The sequence below is a fragment of the Nycticebus coucang genome, chromosome 6 (genome assembly GCF_027406575.1).
Source record: "Nycticebus coucang isolate mNycCou1 chromosome 6, mNycCou1.pri, whole genome shotgun sequence".
Classification (NCBI taxonomy): Eukaryota; Metazoa; Chordata; class Mammalia; order Primates; family Lorisidae; genus Nycticebus; species Nycticebus coucang.
Genome location: NC_069785.1, coordinates 52,970,054 through 52,987,487, shown reverse-complemented (window position 1 = coordinate 52,987,487; position 17,434 = coordinate 52,970,054). Strand labels below are relative to the sequence as shown.

The window sequence follows — 17,434 nt, the reverse complement described above, 5'->3', positions numbered from 1 at the left end:
ACTTCCCTAGTTAGATGGAGCTTTACATTAAGGCCTATTTAATGTTTCTAGTGAGTGAGAAATCACAGCCTTTAGGGAGCCGAGGGCAATGTTATGAGGGCGGAGGCAGGAAGACAAAGACTGCTGGCTTTGTCTGTGTCTGGTGAGGTGTTTGCATTTTGAAGGACGAGCCCAAGGCTGGTGGGCACCTCAAACCTGTAATCCCAGCACTCAGGGAGGCCAAGGTCCAAGGATCCCTTGAGCTCAGGAGTTGGAAACCACCCTGAGCAAAAGCGAGACCCTGTCTCTACTAAAAATAGAAAAACTAGCTGGGCACAGTGGCAGGCACCTATAGCCCCAGATACTTGGGAGGCTGAGGCAAGAGGATCTCTTAAGCCCAAGAGTTTGAGGTTGCTGTGAGTTATGACGACACCACAGTACTCTACCCAGGGCGACAAAGTGAGACTGTCTCTCTCTCAAAAAAAAAAAAATATATATATATGTATATGGAGGAAGAGGTTGTTCATCCTTCAGGATCCCTAACTGGCTAATTATTTCAAGATGATGGGTCTCTTTTATCATCTCTTATTTAACTGGGAAGGGATGAAGTTTGCATGGAAAATGGGAAGCCCAGGGGACAGGTGAGGTTTGAAGTGCCCTACTAGACAGGCTGGTGTGACCATCTCCACCCAGGTGTCCTACAGGCTCCTGCAACTCAGGACTGATTCCATCTACCTGCTGGCTCTTCCTCCCAGATGCCTCTTTCAGTTGGTGGCGCCTTAATATACACCCCCTCACCTCACCCCGAGCTAGAGAAAACCCTCAGCACCATCCTGACTCATCCCTCTCCCCCAAGGCATTCACACCATCCCTTGTCATGCTTCCTCCTGTCACCCAAAGGACATGCTGCAGATCAAAAACACAGCGCTTTTAATCATCTTGCTAACCACCATGGCTTCCTGCTGCCTTTGGGAAATATCTCAAAGCAAGTAAAAATGTTTGAAATCTGTGCTTCAGGCTCGTCGCCTGTGGCTCAAGCAGCTAAGGCACCAGCCACATACACCTGAGCTGGCAGGTTCGAATCCAGCCCAGCCGCCAGACAACAATGATGGCTGCAACCAAAAAATAGCCGGGTGTTCTGGCGGGTGCCTGTACTCCCAGCTACTTGGGAGGCGGGGGCAGGAGACTCACTTGAGCCCAGGAGTTGGAGGTTGCTGTGAGCTGTGAGGCCACAGCACTCCACCAAGGGTGACAGCTTGAAGCTCTGCCTCAAGAAAAAAAGAAATCTGTGCTTCAAATCATCTTGTTAAAATTTTTGAGATTTTTATGGCCTGTTTCTTGTCAGATCTAATTAGATCATTACTTTTACCTTAAGAGTTTGGCTGCAGAAAAGCTCTTGGCACGAGAAAATCGTCCACTCTGCCTTTTTCTGGTTGTTCATTTGTGCTTGTGTGATTAACTGTATTGTCTTCAGTTCTCCGGTTTTGTTTCTTGGCAGGAAACTTTCAAATTGGTGGTCCATTTTGCAAGGGTTAGTGTAGGTGAAACTTCATAATAGAATCAGTGAGTCTGTTTAGCCATGTAGGTGTAAATATATACTGAGATAAATCAAAACTGCCAAAGGAAACAAACCAGGGAAGGGTACACTAAACGCTCCTTCCTCCCCGTGAAGGGAACCTCTCCCTCCTCCTCAGAATGCCACACAACAGAGGGGTGCAAGGTCAGTCTGTGTAGTAAATAAAAATAAAGCTTACTTTAATCTCATTACAGACAAATAAAAAAGGAAACAGAAAGAGAAGTTCTGATATTCCCATTTTGTGCACCCCACTAGTACACCCATGGGACCCACAAGCTGTTTGCTTCCTGTTCAGTTGGTAGAAATTTGGGGGACTTCAGGTCTTCCCAGAAGTAGGGATGAGCTCAGGGGTCTGTCTCTGAGGCACGTGGCTTCTTTGGAGGGTCGGGAAGGGAGCAGACCCAAGAAGTCCCCAAGGGTGTGCTACCGGTTAACCTGAGCCAGAAAAATCCATTCCAGAACACTCCTAGGTCATCTAACTTTTTTTTTTTGAGACAGAGTCTCACTCTGCTGCCTCTGGCACCATAACTCACAGCAATCTCAAACTGCTGGGCTCAAGCAATCTTCTTGCCTCAGCCTCCTGAGTAGCTGGGACTACAGGTGTCCACCACAATGCTCTGTTAGTTTTTCTATTTTTAGTAAAGATGGAGTTTTGCTCTTGTTTAGGCTGGTCTGGAACTGCTGAGCTCAAGGGATACTCCCACCTCCCAGAATGCTAGGATTATAGGTATAAGCCACCGTGCCTGGCCAGGTCATCTAACTTTTGCCACGGATGCCTGTTAAAGTATCCCTAAATACATTTCTTAAGCCTCAAAAATGCCATCTCATTTAAGTATGAAAGAAATTGGACCCAAAAGGCAATTTTCATGAGCTTCTAAGCTTTGTTCTTTTCCCAGGGTCAGGGGGAGGATAGGTTTTTTTGCTTGTCCCTAACTCCAAGGCGTCCACCATCCCTTGCTGATTTCACTTCTTATCACCTCTCCCAGCTTTGTATTCTTTAATGTTCCAGGAGTAGGCTCAGCGTCCGAGCTCAGTGGTTAGGGCCACGTACACTGGGGCTGGTGGGTTTCAACTCAGCCCAGGCATGCTAAACAACAATGACAACTGCAACAAAAAAATCGCCGGGCATTGTGGCTTATATCTTAGTCCCCAGTTACTTAGGAGGCTGAGGCAAGAGAATCACTTAAGCCCAAGAGTTTGAGGTTGCTGTGAGCTGTGATGCTACGGCACTCTACTAAGGGTAACATAGTGAAAAAAAAATATTCCAGGAGTATACAAACAACACTTTTATACAAGGGAAGGAAAATGTTCTTTAGTTTGACTCCACTGGACAGGCAACAACTTAGTCTTTCTGGAAACCACAACTGTGTTAAGTTCTCATTTCAAAGTACTACTTAAGATCCCTTAATAGTCTTGTCCCCACAACTGCTTAGGGACAACCGAGAACTGAAGCAGAGGCAATGGCTTCTCCAGAAGGTGTTTTATCATTGTCATGGATATTTCATCGTGCAGACCACCTCACCCCTTACGGCAAACCCCTTTTCATCACTCACCCTGAAAATGGAAGAGAACATAGGGAGGGGTAAGAGAGGCTACTATTCACCTCCCCATGCCTAGCTCCTGGCCCCTGATCTATAGTGAAGGATGGAACATGAGGGACATGATGGGTCCCGTCAGGTTTTTTGGTTGCATCAGCAGCTGAGCAGAAGGATGGTTGTTTATCAGAAAGTTCAAGTTCAAATTCAAAGTAGTTTGTGAGCCTGCTTGAGGTTTTTTTGATTTTCTGGTTGGTGATTGAGTGCCTGAAATTTGGACTAACATGAGTCTTCCGCTGCCCAGGGCCTTCCCCTAGACCTAGGCCTCCCTCCCACCTTCCCAGTCCCCTGGGGCCCCCCACCCTGCCAGATGCTGCTCGTAAGCACTCCAGATGGTTCTCCCCTGGGAACCATCTCCACTCCTAACTTCTATTTAACATTTTTAGCTAATTCTCTTTCCTGCCATCATCTTAAGCTATTTACAGAATTGAAGTGATTATCTTTTGTGCTGGCTATTACAAATTATTACAAATAATTTCCCATTTTATAATTTTGACACAGCTCTCCATACTTACATTCTAGTTTTCCACACACTCCATAGAGAAGGGACAGAGTCCTGTGAGTAATGGGAAAGAATGTTCTTTCCCTAGCCCTCTCCACCTCTCCATCCTGGGGTGATGCCTAGAGCACTTTTCTGGCCTATAGCTGAGAGCTCAGAGCCTGTCATCTGTTATAACCACCATTTGCTTTACTTTTCCTAAAATTTATTACCTTGTTCTTACCATGCTGAAGCTCATCTGCCTCTTTTCTACCCACTCACCCAGCTTGGTGAAGTTCTTCCTGCTGTTTATCACCATGAGCTTGGAATTTCACCATCTGGGGAGAGCTTCGTGTTTTCTAGAAATGTAGAAACGTCACTTGTACTCCACAGCTGAACATCATTTGTAAAAGCAGCAAGTCAGATGGGCCCAAGCACTTTTCCATGGGGCCCACTTAAATTATCTTTTCTTTCTCTCTCCTGACCAGTTCACAAACATTGTCATACCATTCGCCCCACGTAGTTCTGGTACTTTTCCTTTCTTCGAGAATGTTCTAAGGCACTACTTATTCTCCAAACACTACCTTTATATTCCCTTCCCTTTAGCTCTCCCATCAATCCTGGAAGCCTGTTCTTTCTACAAGGATAAATTTTGCTGTAGCTGCATAATCACGTTTTTATCTCTATGCTCAGAGTTTCTGAATTATTATAAACAATTCAGTACCTTTCATGGCTGGAGATTAGGAACTTTTGTTCAGATATGATTAAGAGAATTATCCCTGGCCAAAAGACTTGTTGTATATAGGAATCAACGACCAGTTTTTGCCAAGACCTATGCTAGATTTCATGGGGTTTCCCCACCAACAAGCTTGTATCTCCTAGTGAGGCCTTTTCCCCAAATATCCCAAACACTCCCCTGACCTTGGCGCCCAAGACTTAGCTCACACTCTTCCTCTCAGCCTACAGTGTCCCTCGCTGGTAGGTGCCCAACACTGACCCTCTGCAGAAGGCTAAGACAGAAAGATGGATGAAAAAAAGCCCAAGACTTCCATGTTTAAAGTCTTTTGAGTAGGACTGCTTCCCCTGTGCACCCTTAAATCATTTGCAACATCATGTATGCATGTTGGAGACAGTGATGGCATTGACCAGATTGTCCTGAGTTTATTCTCTTAGTCGACCCCAGTGTTTCCTATAATGCATACCACAGAATGTGATATACTTACATAGAGATGTAGGTGTGTGTGCCAGTAAATGTGGGAAATATTGGATTAATCAAAACTATACAGGTGCCTCTACTGCAGGACTTCTCAGAGGCTTAATAAGCTACCCAGTGTGGTGGGCATGAAGAGGAGGCCATCATATGTAGTCATATACAAGCTCATTAACTGACCACAGAACTTCTTTCCTGGAGCACTTAACAGGTCAAATGGTCTGTACATCTTGGGGTCCATTGTCATAAGTCAGTGAGTGTTCAGCATGTCTGGATCACCTAGGGATCTTGTGACAATCTGGGATAGAGTACGGGAATCTACTTGTTGGTTACTGTTTGTTGTTTTTTTCCTTAAATCTTTCCTTGGGGCAGTGCCTGTGGCTCAGTGGTTAGGGCATTGGCTCCATATACCAAGGGTGGTAGGTTCAAACCCGGCCCCAGCCAAACTGCAACAAAAAATAGCCAGACATTGTGGCGAGCACCTGTAGTCACAGCTACTTGGGAGGCTGAGGCAAGAGAAGCACCTAAGCCCAGGAGTTGGAGGTTGCTATGAGCTGTGATGCCACAGCACTCTACCGAGGACCACAAAGTGAGACTCTGTCTCAAAAAAAAAAAAAAAAAAAGCTTTCCTTGTGATTTTGATGATCCATAACATTTGGGTTCCTTTGTTCTAGACTTAATCTTTAAGAATTCATAGATACTATCCTTGTAACCCTCTGGAGCCCTTTCCATAGAAGTTTGTGCTCCAGGTTTCTTATGGATAAATAATAATCTCACCCCCACCCCGCTTTCTTTTGAGATAAAGTCTCAATTTGTTGCCAGGCTAGAGTGCCATGGACTTAGCCTAGTTCACAGCAACCTCACACTCCTGGGTTCAAGCAATTTATCTTCCTGCCTCAGCCTCCTGAGTAGCTGGGAATACAGATGCCCACCACCACACCCAGATAATTTTTCTATTTTTCATAGAAACGGGACCTCACTCTTGCACAGGCTTGTCTTAAACTCCTGGCCTTGAGCAGTCCTCCCATCTCTGGCCTCCCTGAGTGCTAGAATTACAGGCATGAGACAGCACACCTGGCCCATTTTTAATTTTTAAAGAAAACCTTGTTCATGCCGTTTTTTAAATGGACATTAATGGGTATTATTACATCACAGTGGTACTTATGTTACATTGGACACATCTAAAAGACTGCTTTACCAGATTAATTTGAAAATATAAATTATATTATTAGCCAGGCACAGTGGATCACACCTGTAATCCTAGCTCTCTGGTTGGCAGAAGAGGGTGGATTACTTTAGCTCAGGAGAGTTCAAGACCAGCCTGAGGAAGAGCAAGACCCTGTCTCAAAACAACAACCAAAAAAAAAACACAAGAAAAACTAGCCAGGTGTCGTTGTGGGAGGCGGAGCCAAGAGGATCGCTTGAGCCCAGGAGTTTAAGGTTGCTGTGAGTTATGATGCCACAGCACTCTACAGAGGGCAACAATGTCAGACTCTTACTTCCCCCTCCAAATTATATTATTACATATTCTTTCTTTCCTATTTAACCTTAAGATAAAAAATACTTGCTGTCAAGTTTCAAAATGACGTTATGAGATACAGAATTCTTATGGGGGCTGGGCATAATGGCACACACCTGGCAGTCCCAGCTACTTAGGAGGCTGAGGCAGGAGGATGGCTTGAGCCCAGGAGTTAAGAAGACTCTGTAGCAAAGAAATAAAGTAAGTGTTGATAAATGTAATTAATTACAAAAACACTTCTTAGGGGTATATGTAAACAAATATCTGAGCACAGCTCCAAGAGCAGAATGGAGGAAATGCTGCTGGCAGTACAAAGAGCAGGGTTTGGAATCAGGCTAGCAGGGACATCTCTACCCAGCTCTCGGGGTTGAAGAGTAAAGTGCCTGACACAGAGCCAGCTGTTCAGCCACCACCTGACATTGAAAGACTTGGGGCAGAACCCCCCACTCAGCCCGGAGCTCTGACCACCCCAATCAACCGCAAGAGTCGTCGCTTGATGCAAAAACGCAAGAGGATTTTTATTCCAGTATACGGGGACTTGATTCACAACTCTTTTAGGAGCCGAGAAATCAAGTCCCCCACAGCAGTTTTTTACAAACTTATAAAGGCAAAAACTACAAAGTAGGCGGGAATAGCAGACATGCCAGGGGCTCTAATAAAGTAAGAAAGAATACACATACCTGGGATTCTAACTAGATAAGGAGAACTCTAGTTTACTATTCAACTGTCTTAAGACAAGACTAACAATCAAATATTTACTTAATAGTAAACATTTGCTGAAGCTCCTGGGGCTATCTCCTGGAACAGTTACAAAAGGTCACATTCCTATGGTAGGGAGCGAGAAGTGGTCACATTCTCATGGTAATATTTTCTTTCAACATGTGCTGCCAATGTGCCAGGCACTGGGGGTAAAGTAGCGCTTAGACAGACACACGCAAGTCCCTACTCTCAAGGTACTAATATGCCAGGGGACACAGATTTAGTTGATCTGTTGCTTCTTTATAAATGCACGCTTGCTGAATTTCTAAAGAGCTTTTAAAAAGACGTTATTCTCAGGCGGTGTTAAGGAGCTGGGACTACAAAAGCAATGACTCATTTGTGGATATTTTAGAATGGATCCATCTAGATTCCATCATTCTCATTAGCATATTCACCTGGGGAGGCATACACTTAGCGACAGGCTATTACTCAAAAGTCTTCAAGCTGCTTCTGCGGAATTGACTTCACAGCACACAGTCATTTGAACATCCCTGGTGCTGGTAAATGTTTGGCTTTGGAGGACAAATTTGACTTGGAGGGGAATAAGTGTTATTCACACAAAGCTCTGGGGACCATGGTGGGTGATGAGACTGGGCGGGAAGATCGTTTGCCTCCGACTCTGCCAGAGCATAGATCAGGAAGTCAGAGTTTTTTCCTGACCTTTTTCCTGAAGAAGAGTCATGAGATACCTTTTACTCTTCTTATGTTCTACGTGACATGTTTGTTCTCTCCATACTGAGGCAGAGGGAAAATCCTGGCCACGTCAGGGTCACTTGGCTGTGAAGTTGTTTAAAAATTCTGTGGTCTCGGGCTCTGGGGACAGAGGTGGCTGGGGTTGCAGAAGACCTCTAGCCCCCAAACCTTGTCCTGCCGCAGCCACGGCTCCTGGACACAGCCATGAGGGGCCTGCAGCTAGAAGAGGCCTGGGGGTAGAAAAGGTTGTCCTGGAAAGACCCAGGACTGAGGGAGTATGGCTGGGCCAGCCATGAGGGGGAATGTGGGATCTTTGTTTAAATCATGTTTGAGTGTGTACTGAGTCTGTGTCTGTGAGGCCAGAGCGTCCTGTCCCCTGATTAATCACTACGCACTGTGAGACAGAGTGTGGAGGGAGCGGAGGGTGCAGGATACCAGTCGGGGAGGGGCCAGACAAGGAGAACAGAAGCCAGTGCATGTGACCATCTCCCGATCTGCTCTAATTGACCTCTGTGTCACTCCCAGGGGGCCACAAAGCACTGGACAGATATTCTCAAAGGAATACTGGCTTTTCATAGTAAAGTCTGTGCATGCTGCATTTTACTACTTTCTTATCCATCTCCATTTCTCTAGTAGTTTACTCAACAAGTGCCATTCCCTCCCTGTGCCCGGCGCTGAGCTGGGTGCCATGGGAGACATTGTTTCTGTCCTCAGGCAACTTGAATGTTCTTGGGAAGGTCAGGATAATATGGATACACACTGTAGAGGGGGGTTTCATTTCACATGTCAGCTCCAGCTAATTGGAGGCCTTGTAGAATATTTTTTCATCAAATCTAAAACACCATAGATTGTTAAGATGCCATATTTTTAAGAAAGAAAGAAAAATACATGATAAATGAAATTATAAACCTTTGTTTTCTTATTGTTATACTTATCATTTTTGCTTATTGAAAGAACCTTTTTTAGACTACAGTGTTGTGGAGTTTTTTAAATATATATGGCTATCCCTCGTTCATAAAGTGGAAAATAACAGCAAAATAAATTGGCCGTGGTTTCCTAAGCTTCTTCATATTCGGAATACTACTCATCTGTGGCATCGTTAACTTGGAGTTATTGATGTACGTGTTTCCCATATAGTATAGTACCATTTTCTGCCATCAAGAGCACTCAGGAGGCAACACTTCTTACAAAAATTCTTTTAACTTTCTCCTAAATCTCTGATGCCTATTTGCATAAATTGATGTGTACATGGGTAATGACAATTACAGCTACCTGGCAGAAGTGACTGTAAGGCTCACCCCAATTTCCAATATCTCAAAAGTGAAAAAAGATATCTTAGACTCAATGAAATAGGCATTCTGAGACTCGTTGAAAATGACTGCCCTGATCAACTATCCATGTCGGCCTTGGGTGTGGGGTTAACATTGGAGCTCCCAGCATTCTTGCCATTAAGCAATAACTCACTTCCATATAGTTTGTGACAGCAATTGTAGGGAGTTCTCCATGAGCTAGTGGAGTCAGGAAAACTTTATGTATGAAGTAAGTCTGAAAAGGTGAGATTTGGCCTGGATAAGAGGAGATGACGTCACATGGAGGGAACTTCTCAAGTACAGTTTAGAAGGTTGGAAGGGGTGATAAGTATGTCCTATGGAGAGGAAAGAGGGGTAACCAGGCAGCGGTGGGGTTTCATGAGGGAGTGGGGGAATACAAACACATGTGTTTTTGCTCTAAGAACGTGAGTTCAAGTTAGTATGCTTTACTTGTAGAAATATAATAAACAGTCCTCATATTTGTGTAACCTTTATTTATTTTCTTACCATAGGTCCTGATGTTTTTAGTTCAAAGAGTCTTGCCCTCCAAGCCCAGAAGAAGATTCTGAGCAAAATAGCCAGCAAAACTGTGGCCAATATGTTGATTGATGACACCAGCAGCGAGATCTTTGATGAGCTCTACAAAGTCACCAAAGAGCACACCCACAACAAGAAGGAAGCCCACAAGATCATGAAAGACTTAATCAAGGTGGCAATCAAAATTGGGATCCTCTACCGGAACAACCAGTTCAGCCAGGAGGAGGTGGTTATTGTGGAGAAGTTCCGAAAGAAGTTGAACCAGACCGCCATGACCATCGTCAGCTTCTATGAGGTGGAATACACCTTTGATAGGAACGTGCTGTCCAAGCTCCTGCACGAGTGCAAGGACCTGGTGCATGAACTGGTACAGCGACACCTGACGCCCAGGACCCACGGGCGCATCAACCACGTCTTCAACCACTTTGCCGACCTGGAGTTCCTCTCCACCCTCTATCGCCTAGATGGAGACTGTCGGCCCAACCTCAAGAGGATTTGTGAAGGAATCAATAAATTACTAGATGAGAAAGTCCTCTGAATCTCTGAATGCCTTCCCTCCTCCTGGACTTTGCTGCTTTAACATTATGGCACCCAACCACGGTCCGGGTGAGAATCATGTAGCTAAGCAGAAACCCTTGTTGACGATGTCTGTGTTCTGTCCATTCGTCCCTCTGATGCTGATACTGAACTAAGCTCAGGTGTGTTTATCTTCTGAGCTCTCTGACCAGGTCTGTACTTAAAATCACCTGTGTTTGCAAGTCCGAAAGGACATTTCATCTATTCCAAGCAGATAGGCTGCTTTGCTCATCACTGAGTGAGCTCAGTTCATCTCAAGGAGTAGCAGGAGCCCTGGACCACATGGATTTGGTTCCCAGCTCTGCTAGTTACACCTCTGTCCTCCGTGTCCTGGAACCACGATGCCACCTGCCTACCTCACAGGGCTGTTGTGAGGACTGAATGAGATGATGTATGTTCATGGTTTTGAGAACATGAATGTAAGGTCTTCATATTTTCTCTTCTGGGTGTGAGAGGTATAAACCTGGATCTAGACGATTAACCAGCAGAGAAGAAAAGAACAATAGAATCTATGGGCTGGGTTTGCAGTCTGCCTCTAAGTGTGCCGCTTCCAACATGATGAAAGCCAAAGTATGGTTGCAAATTGGAAAACTGGTTTCCAAGAGCTGTGTTTCTGAGTTCTTAGATGTGCAGGTTCATGACCCCGTGTAGGGAAACCTCTCACGGGGGCTGGGGAGAGAGTGTCCCACCCATAACACAGAAGCAGAGATGTTCTGTGCTCCTCCTGCAGGGCCAGCCTCCCCTCACCCAAGGGCACCGTCCACTGGGCAAGGGGAATAAGCATGTGAGTGGGGCAGAATGGACCACCCCTGTCTGTCCTAGGCCTTTCAGTCATTTTCTGCTGTTTTCTCTGGTTCATTAATAAATTAAAAGTACCCTTCAAAAAAGCAGTCTTAGAGTTGTGATTTAAAACAAAATTCCTGGGCGGTGCCTGTGGCTCAAAGGAGTAGGGCGCTGGCCCCATATGCTGGAGGTGGCAGGTTCAAACCCAGCCCCGGCCAAAAACTGCAAAAAATAAAAATAAAAAAATAAAATAAAATTCCTTTGAGTTTCATACAGTATTAAGAACAACAAGCTAGAAAAGAAGAAAATGAAGAGTAAGAGGTGTACACCCAGTTTCCAGGGGAAGTAGCTCCAGGAAAGCACAGTGGGTATTGTGAATAGCTGGTGGGGCGCTAACCCACAGAACAGACCCCCATCTCCAAAGGTCTCACAGTCCCATCCTCACACTGCAGCTTCAGAGGTCTTTTCATCCCAGTCTTAACCAACAGGACAATGTATTTAGTTCCTTACAACATTGTGCCACTTTAAGAGACTTGGTCCCCCTGCCTCACCTCCCAGCCTCATGTGCTTTTCATGCATCTGATAATAATGTAAAAAACTATATGAGCTCATGGCACCCCATGGGCTTTCTCCAGCAGGGGCATCAAGAGATGGTTTGTGGGATTTAATAGAAACAAAAGCAAAAAGCAAACAAAAAAAGAGATGGTTTGTGGGAGGGTGTGTAGTGAAGTCCGAAGAGGCTACCTTGGCCATTCAGCCTCAACTGGCTCCCAAGTCCACATGACTGCAAACCATCCAGCAAGTTCTTCAGCCACAACAGCTAGAATTGTTTATAGGATGGATATTCAGTACAGAATATGGAAGAGTGAAGTCAGCCCCTGCTCTCTATACCAAACCAACATGGCCTGGGGCTTCTTTTCAAGATGCAAGGGCTCAATGAGGATGCCCTGTGCATATGTGGCTGGGGCGGTCCTGGTCACTTGGCAGTGCTCCTAGGAGCTGGCTCCCCTTCCTTCCTGCTTGCCTGCCAGACAGTAGTCAGTAGCTAGACTTTTCCATGCTGGGCTCTCAAGGCCTGCCTTGGTGTGCTCATCTGACGAGGGCTGCTTTCTAGCTCAAGAAATGGTTCTAGAAATAAGCTTGATTTTCACTAAGTGGACCATTACAGGGAACTCAGACCAGGGAGGAACAGGTGCACCTGTCTCCCGTCCATGTGAGACACAGTAGGGAAGAGGGCAGGATCTGCAGCCATAGAAGGTTGTGGCTTCTGCCTCCACAGGCCACAGCACAAGCAGTGGTGGCAGAAGAGCGGCTATCTTGGGTTGTGACAGCCCACGAGTCCCTAGGGAAACCAGGTCCCTCCTGCTCTGGTCAGGCACAGTGGCAGAGTGTGGACCCAAACATCTTTTAATTGCCTCAGGTTCCCTTGCTGCAGGAACCAGTAGGCCCTCCATACAAGGGCCCTGAGTTAAGGCCAGGGAGCAGGGCTGCCTACCCATAAGCAACTCATTTAAAAATACAAAGCCAAAACCAATCCCAAGCACACATTTCAGACATGCTATTGGCATCCAAACTCAAGTGATTCTCGAGTTTCATCAAGCAGCTTGAAAGACCTACACATGTCAAAAACTTCATAGAAAAATCTAGAGACCAAAGACAGAATCTTATTACACAGTCATACTGGTTTATCTTGAGGACGCTAACCACATCTGGTGGCCCCGAATATCTGTTTTGGCTGGAAAAATGTGAGAGAGTCTGGCAGATGCTTTTGAAAACAGGCCTCTCTGTATGTGTGCATCTGTGCTCAGAACTCTGTACACAACTTCCAGTAATGAGAACCACAAAAGCAAAGATAGAGGTATCCACAATTAGGTGTCCCCAACAACGAACATAATCATTTTGCAAAAATGGGAAAAGGAAACTAATTTCAAAAAGGAGCAACAGTGCAAAGTCACTCGACTGAGAAGCCCCACACGGACCTCAGAGAGCAGTGCCCGGCTCAGGATCAAGCAGAGACATAACTCGTCATGGGTTGGACGTGGAGGCAGCAGCTCTTACCAGTCATCTGGAAGCTTCACTGGTCTTCGACCCTCCCTCCCCGAACACTCAGCTCTGTCCCCACAGGGGAGCCTGGGGACTGGTGATGAAATTCCCAGCCTGCCCTTTGGTGTGCGTGTCCTTCCTCATGACTCTGAACCCTGCAGACACTGCCTGCCAGCGGCCGCCTGCCATGTGTGGCATCACTCTGCCTCCCTGCGTTTGCATCTGTGCGTCTTAACACCCTCTGTAACTCCAGGTCTCTGCTCGGCGACAAATCAAAATGAAAAGACTTCTCCATCTGCGCCTCTTCTCCAGACTCCCATCTCCCCCATCTGTACATTTTTCAGAAACAAATCAGTACAGTGTGTCCCAAAAGTCACCCCTAACGTAGCCATATAGGGAAAAGGGGGAATTGTAGCTAAATGTCCTTTTATTTCCAAAATGTTCATTATAAAATTTTAAAACAATATTTTCAAAATATTCTCAACATGTGGGCCACCTCTTTGTAAAAAAGAGTATTTTAGAAATAAAGGTACATTTAGCTACAATTTCCCATTTTCCTTGCATTTGGGGACTTTAGGGGTGACTTTTGGGACACCTTGTAGATTCATTGGCTGCTCCAATGAACTGCAGATATCCATTAATATAAAAAGAGAAAGGAGCTAGGCGGCACCTGTGGCTCAAAGGGGTAAGGCGCTGGCCCCATGTGCCGGAGGTGGCGGGTTCAAACCCAAAAACTGCAAAAAAAAAAGAGAGAGAGAGAGAGAGAAAGGCGCTCAAATCAGGCCTGTATGTCCTCTGCCCCCCACAAGACATAACTTGTGGTCAGACCTAACTTGTGGTTCTGTGAGGGCTGTTTTGTTTTTGTTTTTTTTTTTGTAGAGACACAGTCTCACTTTATGGCCCTCGGTAGAGTGCCGTGGCCTCACACAGCTCACAGCAACCTCCAACTCCTGGGCTTAAGCGATTCTCTTGCCTCAGCCTCTCGAGTAGCTGGGACTACAGGCGCCCGCCACAACGCCCGGCTATTTTTTTTGGTTGCAGTTTGGCCGGGGCCGGGTTTGAACCCACCACCCTCGGTATATGGGGCCGGCGCCTTACCGACTGAGCCACAGGCGCCGCCCCGGCTGTTTTGGTTTTTGTTTGTTTAATAATTCAACATGATCCCAGAGACCCAGAGCAAAACCAATCAGTGAAAATTCTGATTAGCCAACTTTGGCTGTGAAAACATCACATTAGCAGGAGCTGTCCAACAATGGACTAGGATGTTGACAATCAGATGGCCTTGGAGGAGAGGATCACCAAGGCCCTCCCAACACAGAGTCATGTGGCAAATGGCTTCCCTTATTTTTTCTGACCCTTTGATATGACCCACAGCCCAAACTGGGCGCAGCCTGTGCTATTCCTTTAGGTGGAGGTCTTGCTTACTGGGGGAAAGACTCTTCTACAACAATATTCCTCCAAATAGCATCAATGAATCCCTGAAAGTCCTTAGAACAGGGCCCGGGGGGAGCTGGAGTCCATGAGTTTCAAGAGAAGTTCTTAATTTTTTGTTTTATTCTGAAAACTTTCTTTTAAAAGCTAAAATTAACCTAAGTACGTTCTGAATCATGGAGATGAACTTAGAGCCATGTGATACCATCTGGTTTCAGAGTCGGAGTTTCTCTTTGTGTGTGCAATGTTGTTTGTGCTGATGGAGCATCTCAAGTGAAAGAAAATAATTTATTTGTGTTTTTTTTAAAAGAGGTCTGGCATCTCCCAGAGATCTACAGACATAACTTGTGGTCAGACATAACTTGTGGTTCTGTGAGTGCTCAATTTTGACAGACATTGCTACACATATGAAAGTGGAGGCTTGCAGGAGTGAATGTCACCTTGTCCTCAACAGTGACTCATTTGTGGGAGCTCAAAGGCTGAAAGGCGAGTTAGCGGGTGGGGTCTAGGTGTGCTTTACACATACAGGTGGGTTTCCACACGTCCTGCCTGCCAAGACAGGCCAAGAAAAGCTACCACATCTAAATCAAATCAAAGAATTGACTAACCCATCCAGGCAACCCTGAGACTAAAGAGTGTCCATCTCTGGACAAAGCAGACACTTCCTCCTACGGAAGGGAATGGAGGAGGAACTGGGGAGAAGGAACTCACCTGCACGTGCTCACGCTGTCTAAGTTCCAGCCTCAACTGCTGGCATGCAGACAGTCTCGGGCCTTAGGAGACCTTGTGTGGTTCCCAAGTCCCAGGAGTTTGTTCCTGATGAATGAGGTACATGTCCCTCAGATACTGGTGGCATCAAATTCCTCCTCCCAGTCCCAGAAAGAAAGAGAGGTTGGCCAGAGCAAACAGACCTGCCCCCAGCAGCACCTCAGCACCACTACTAACTTTGCCTTTTCCTTAATTGTTCCTCCTGAGCTGGGGCAGGTCTCTGCAGAGACGGGTCCAGACCGCCCACCCAGGCAGCCAGAGTCTGGGCAGCCAGCCTTCCCAGGCCTTGATATAGAGCTCCTCTTAGCTTCCTACTAAGGTCATTCTGGACCAGTTCCTAGGACAAGTGAGTATGGGATTTGGCTCTTAGCTTGAAGAGCAGCTGGATAGGAGCCAGAGCTTGGCATGGAGTGAGTGCCGGAGGCTAGTGGGAAGCAGCAATTAGGGTATGTTAGGGAGAGAAGTGCTTTTTAGGTTCTGTCGCCTGTGACAGCAGAGCTTATGTGCTGGTCCCCAAGGAGTGATCTGGGCTCCATCCACCTCCCGGATCAGCCAGCTTCCTGCTGAGAGGGTCACCTTTCCTCTGGTAATGGGATGGGACTGCCCCTACTTTGTGTTTCAGAAACAATTACAACTTGGTTTTAGAGATAGATCATTGGATTTGGATTTGGGGAGACAGGGGAGATGCGTGTTTTGGAGTGTCTTGCTCTTTTCAGCGTGCGTGGATAGCAGGAAGTGTAGGACATGGCAGCAACCATGAGTCAGGAGGCTTAGTCTTAGCTTTCCACTACCTGGTGATGTCCTTACCCTTCACCTCAACTGTTGCACAGATCCTTCTGAATCCTTACGGTCCCACAGTTCCATGTCCTGAGCAACATGAAGAGCAGCTCTGGATATTTCTGCCCTGTAGTTTTCTTAGAAGGAAAATCTATTCATTATTTAAATGAAAGACTAGCTTCCAAATTGACAAATAACTCAATTATTTTCTTTAAGACTTTTGAATGAAGATCTAATTTCGTGGATTTCAGAGGGAAAAAGCTTTCAGCCAGAAGACTCAAGGTAAAACAAGAGTCTGTAAAGACCAGGGAACTGCACGAGGTGGGCCCAGGTAGCCAGCCAGGCTGTCAGCTTAGCGGGAGCTGCAGGGAGTCAATGTTAGGCCCAATCCTCAACTAAGACATATATTCCAAATTGAAATTGTGTCAGACTCCAGTAAAATATCTCAGGACAGATAATCAGGTAATAAGCAAAGTCATAAATAAGTCATTACTGATTTAAGTGAAACATAGGATACTATCTGAATTATCTTAAAATATATTTTAAAAGCCATTCCCCCAACAAATGAAACATTTTATGGGATTCTCAGACCTCTTTTTTGACAGCTTTATGGAGATACAATTCATGTAACACGCAGTTCACCCATTTTAAGTGTACAATTCAGGGTTTCTAACATATAGTCAACAACTGACTAAAAATACAACTATCGTCCTGTTAAGATTACACAATGGAGCTGAAAAATTCCCATCACCTGATGATGTCTTGATGATCCTGACCCTGTGTAAGCCTGTTAAGGGGTGTGTTTGTTAGCTTTTAACAAAAAAAGTTTGACAAGTTAAAAAAAAAAAAAAAAAGGCACAGTAGCTCATGCCTATAATCCTAGCATTTGGGGAGACCAAGGCAGAAGGATTGCTTGAGGCAGGAATACAAGACCAGGCGGAGCAACATAACAAGACCCTGTCATTACCAAAAGTGAAAAAATTAGCTGGATGTGGGACTGTGCCCCTATAGTCCCAGCTACTCAGGAGGCTGAGGGAGGAGGATCCCTCAAGTCCAGAAGTTTCAGGTTTCAGTGAGCTATGATCATGCCACTGCACTCTAGCCCAGGAAACAGAGCAAGACACTGTCTCAAAAATAAATAAAGAAATAAATTTTAAAAATAGAAAAAAGCTTATGGAATAATGATATAAAGATCTATTTATGCAGCTATATGATGTTTGTGTTTTAAGCTAAGTATTATTACGAAAGGGTCTACAAAGTTTTTAAAAATTTATAAAGTTTCAGTAAGCTAAGGTCAATTTATTATTGAAGAAACAAAAATGTTTTTTTTATAAATTCACTATAGCCCAAGTGTACAGTGTCTGTAAAGTACAGCGGTGTACAGCAGTGTCCTAGGCCCT

General features: G+C 45.4%; 1 protein-coding gene and 1 long non-coding RNA gene across 2 annotated transcripts in view; one reads left to right on the top strand and one right to left on the bottom strand.

The window, feature by feature from the left end:
* TNFAIP8L3 (TNF alpha induced protein 8 like 3) overlaps positions 1-11,567 on the top strand; it is a 36,011-nt gene extending 24,444 nt beyond the window's left edge. Inside the window, exon 3 of the mRNA XM_053595484.1 lies at positions 9,632-11,567. Coding sequence (XP_053451459.1) covers positions 9,632-10,194 — 563 coding nt within the window. The 3' untranslated portion in view covers positions 10,195-11,567. The remainder of the gene's footprint in view (positions 1-9,631) is intronic.
* On the bottom strand, positions 1,319-16,766 carry LOC128588581 (uncharacterized). The gene is made up of 4 exons (XR_008380804.1): positions 15,201-16,766; positions 6,474-6,540; positions 3,911-3,987; positions 1,319-3,109 (listed from the first exon to the last, which is right to left on the bottom strand). It is a non-coding gene; the product is annotated as an uncharacterized LOC128588581 (long non-coding RNA).
* Positions 16,767-17,434: the final 668 nt, after the last annotated feature.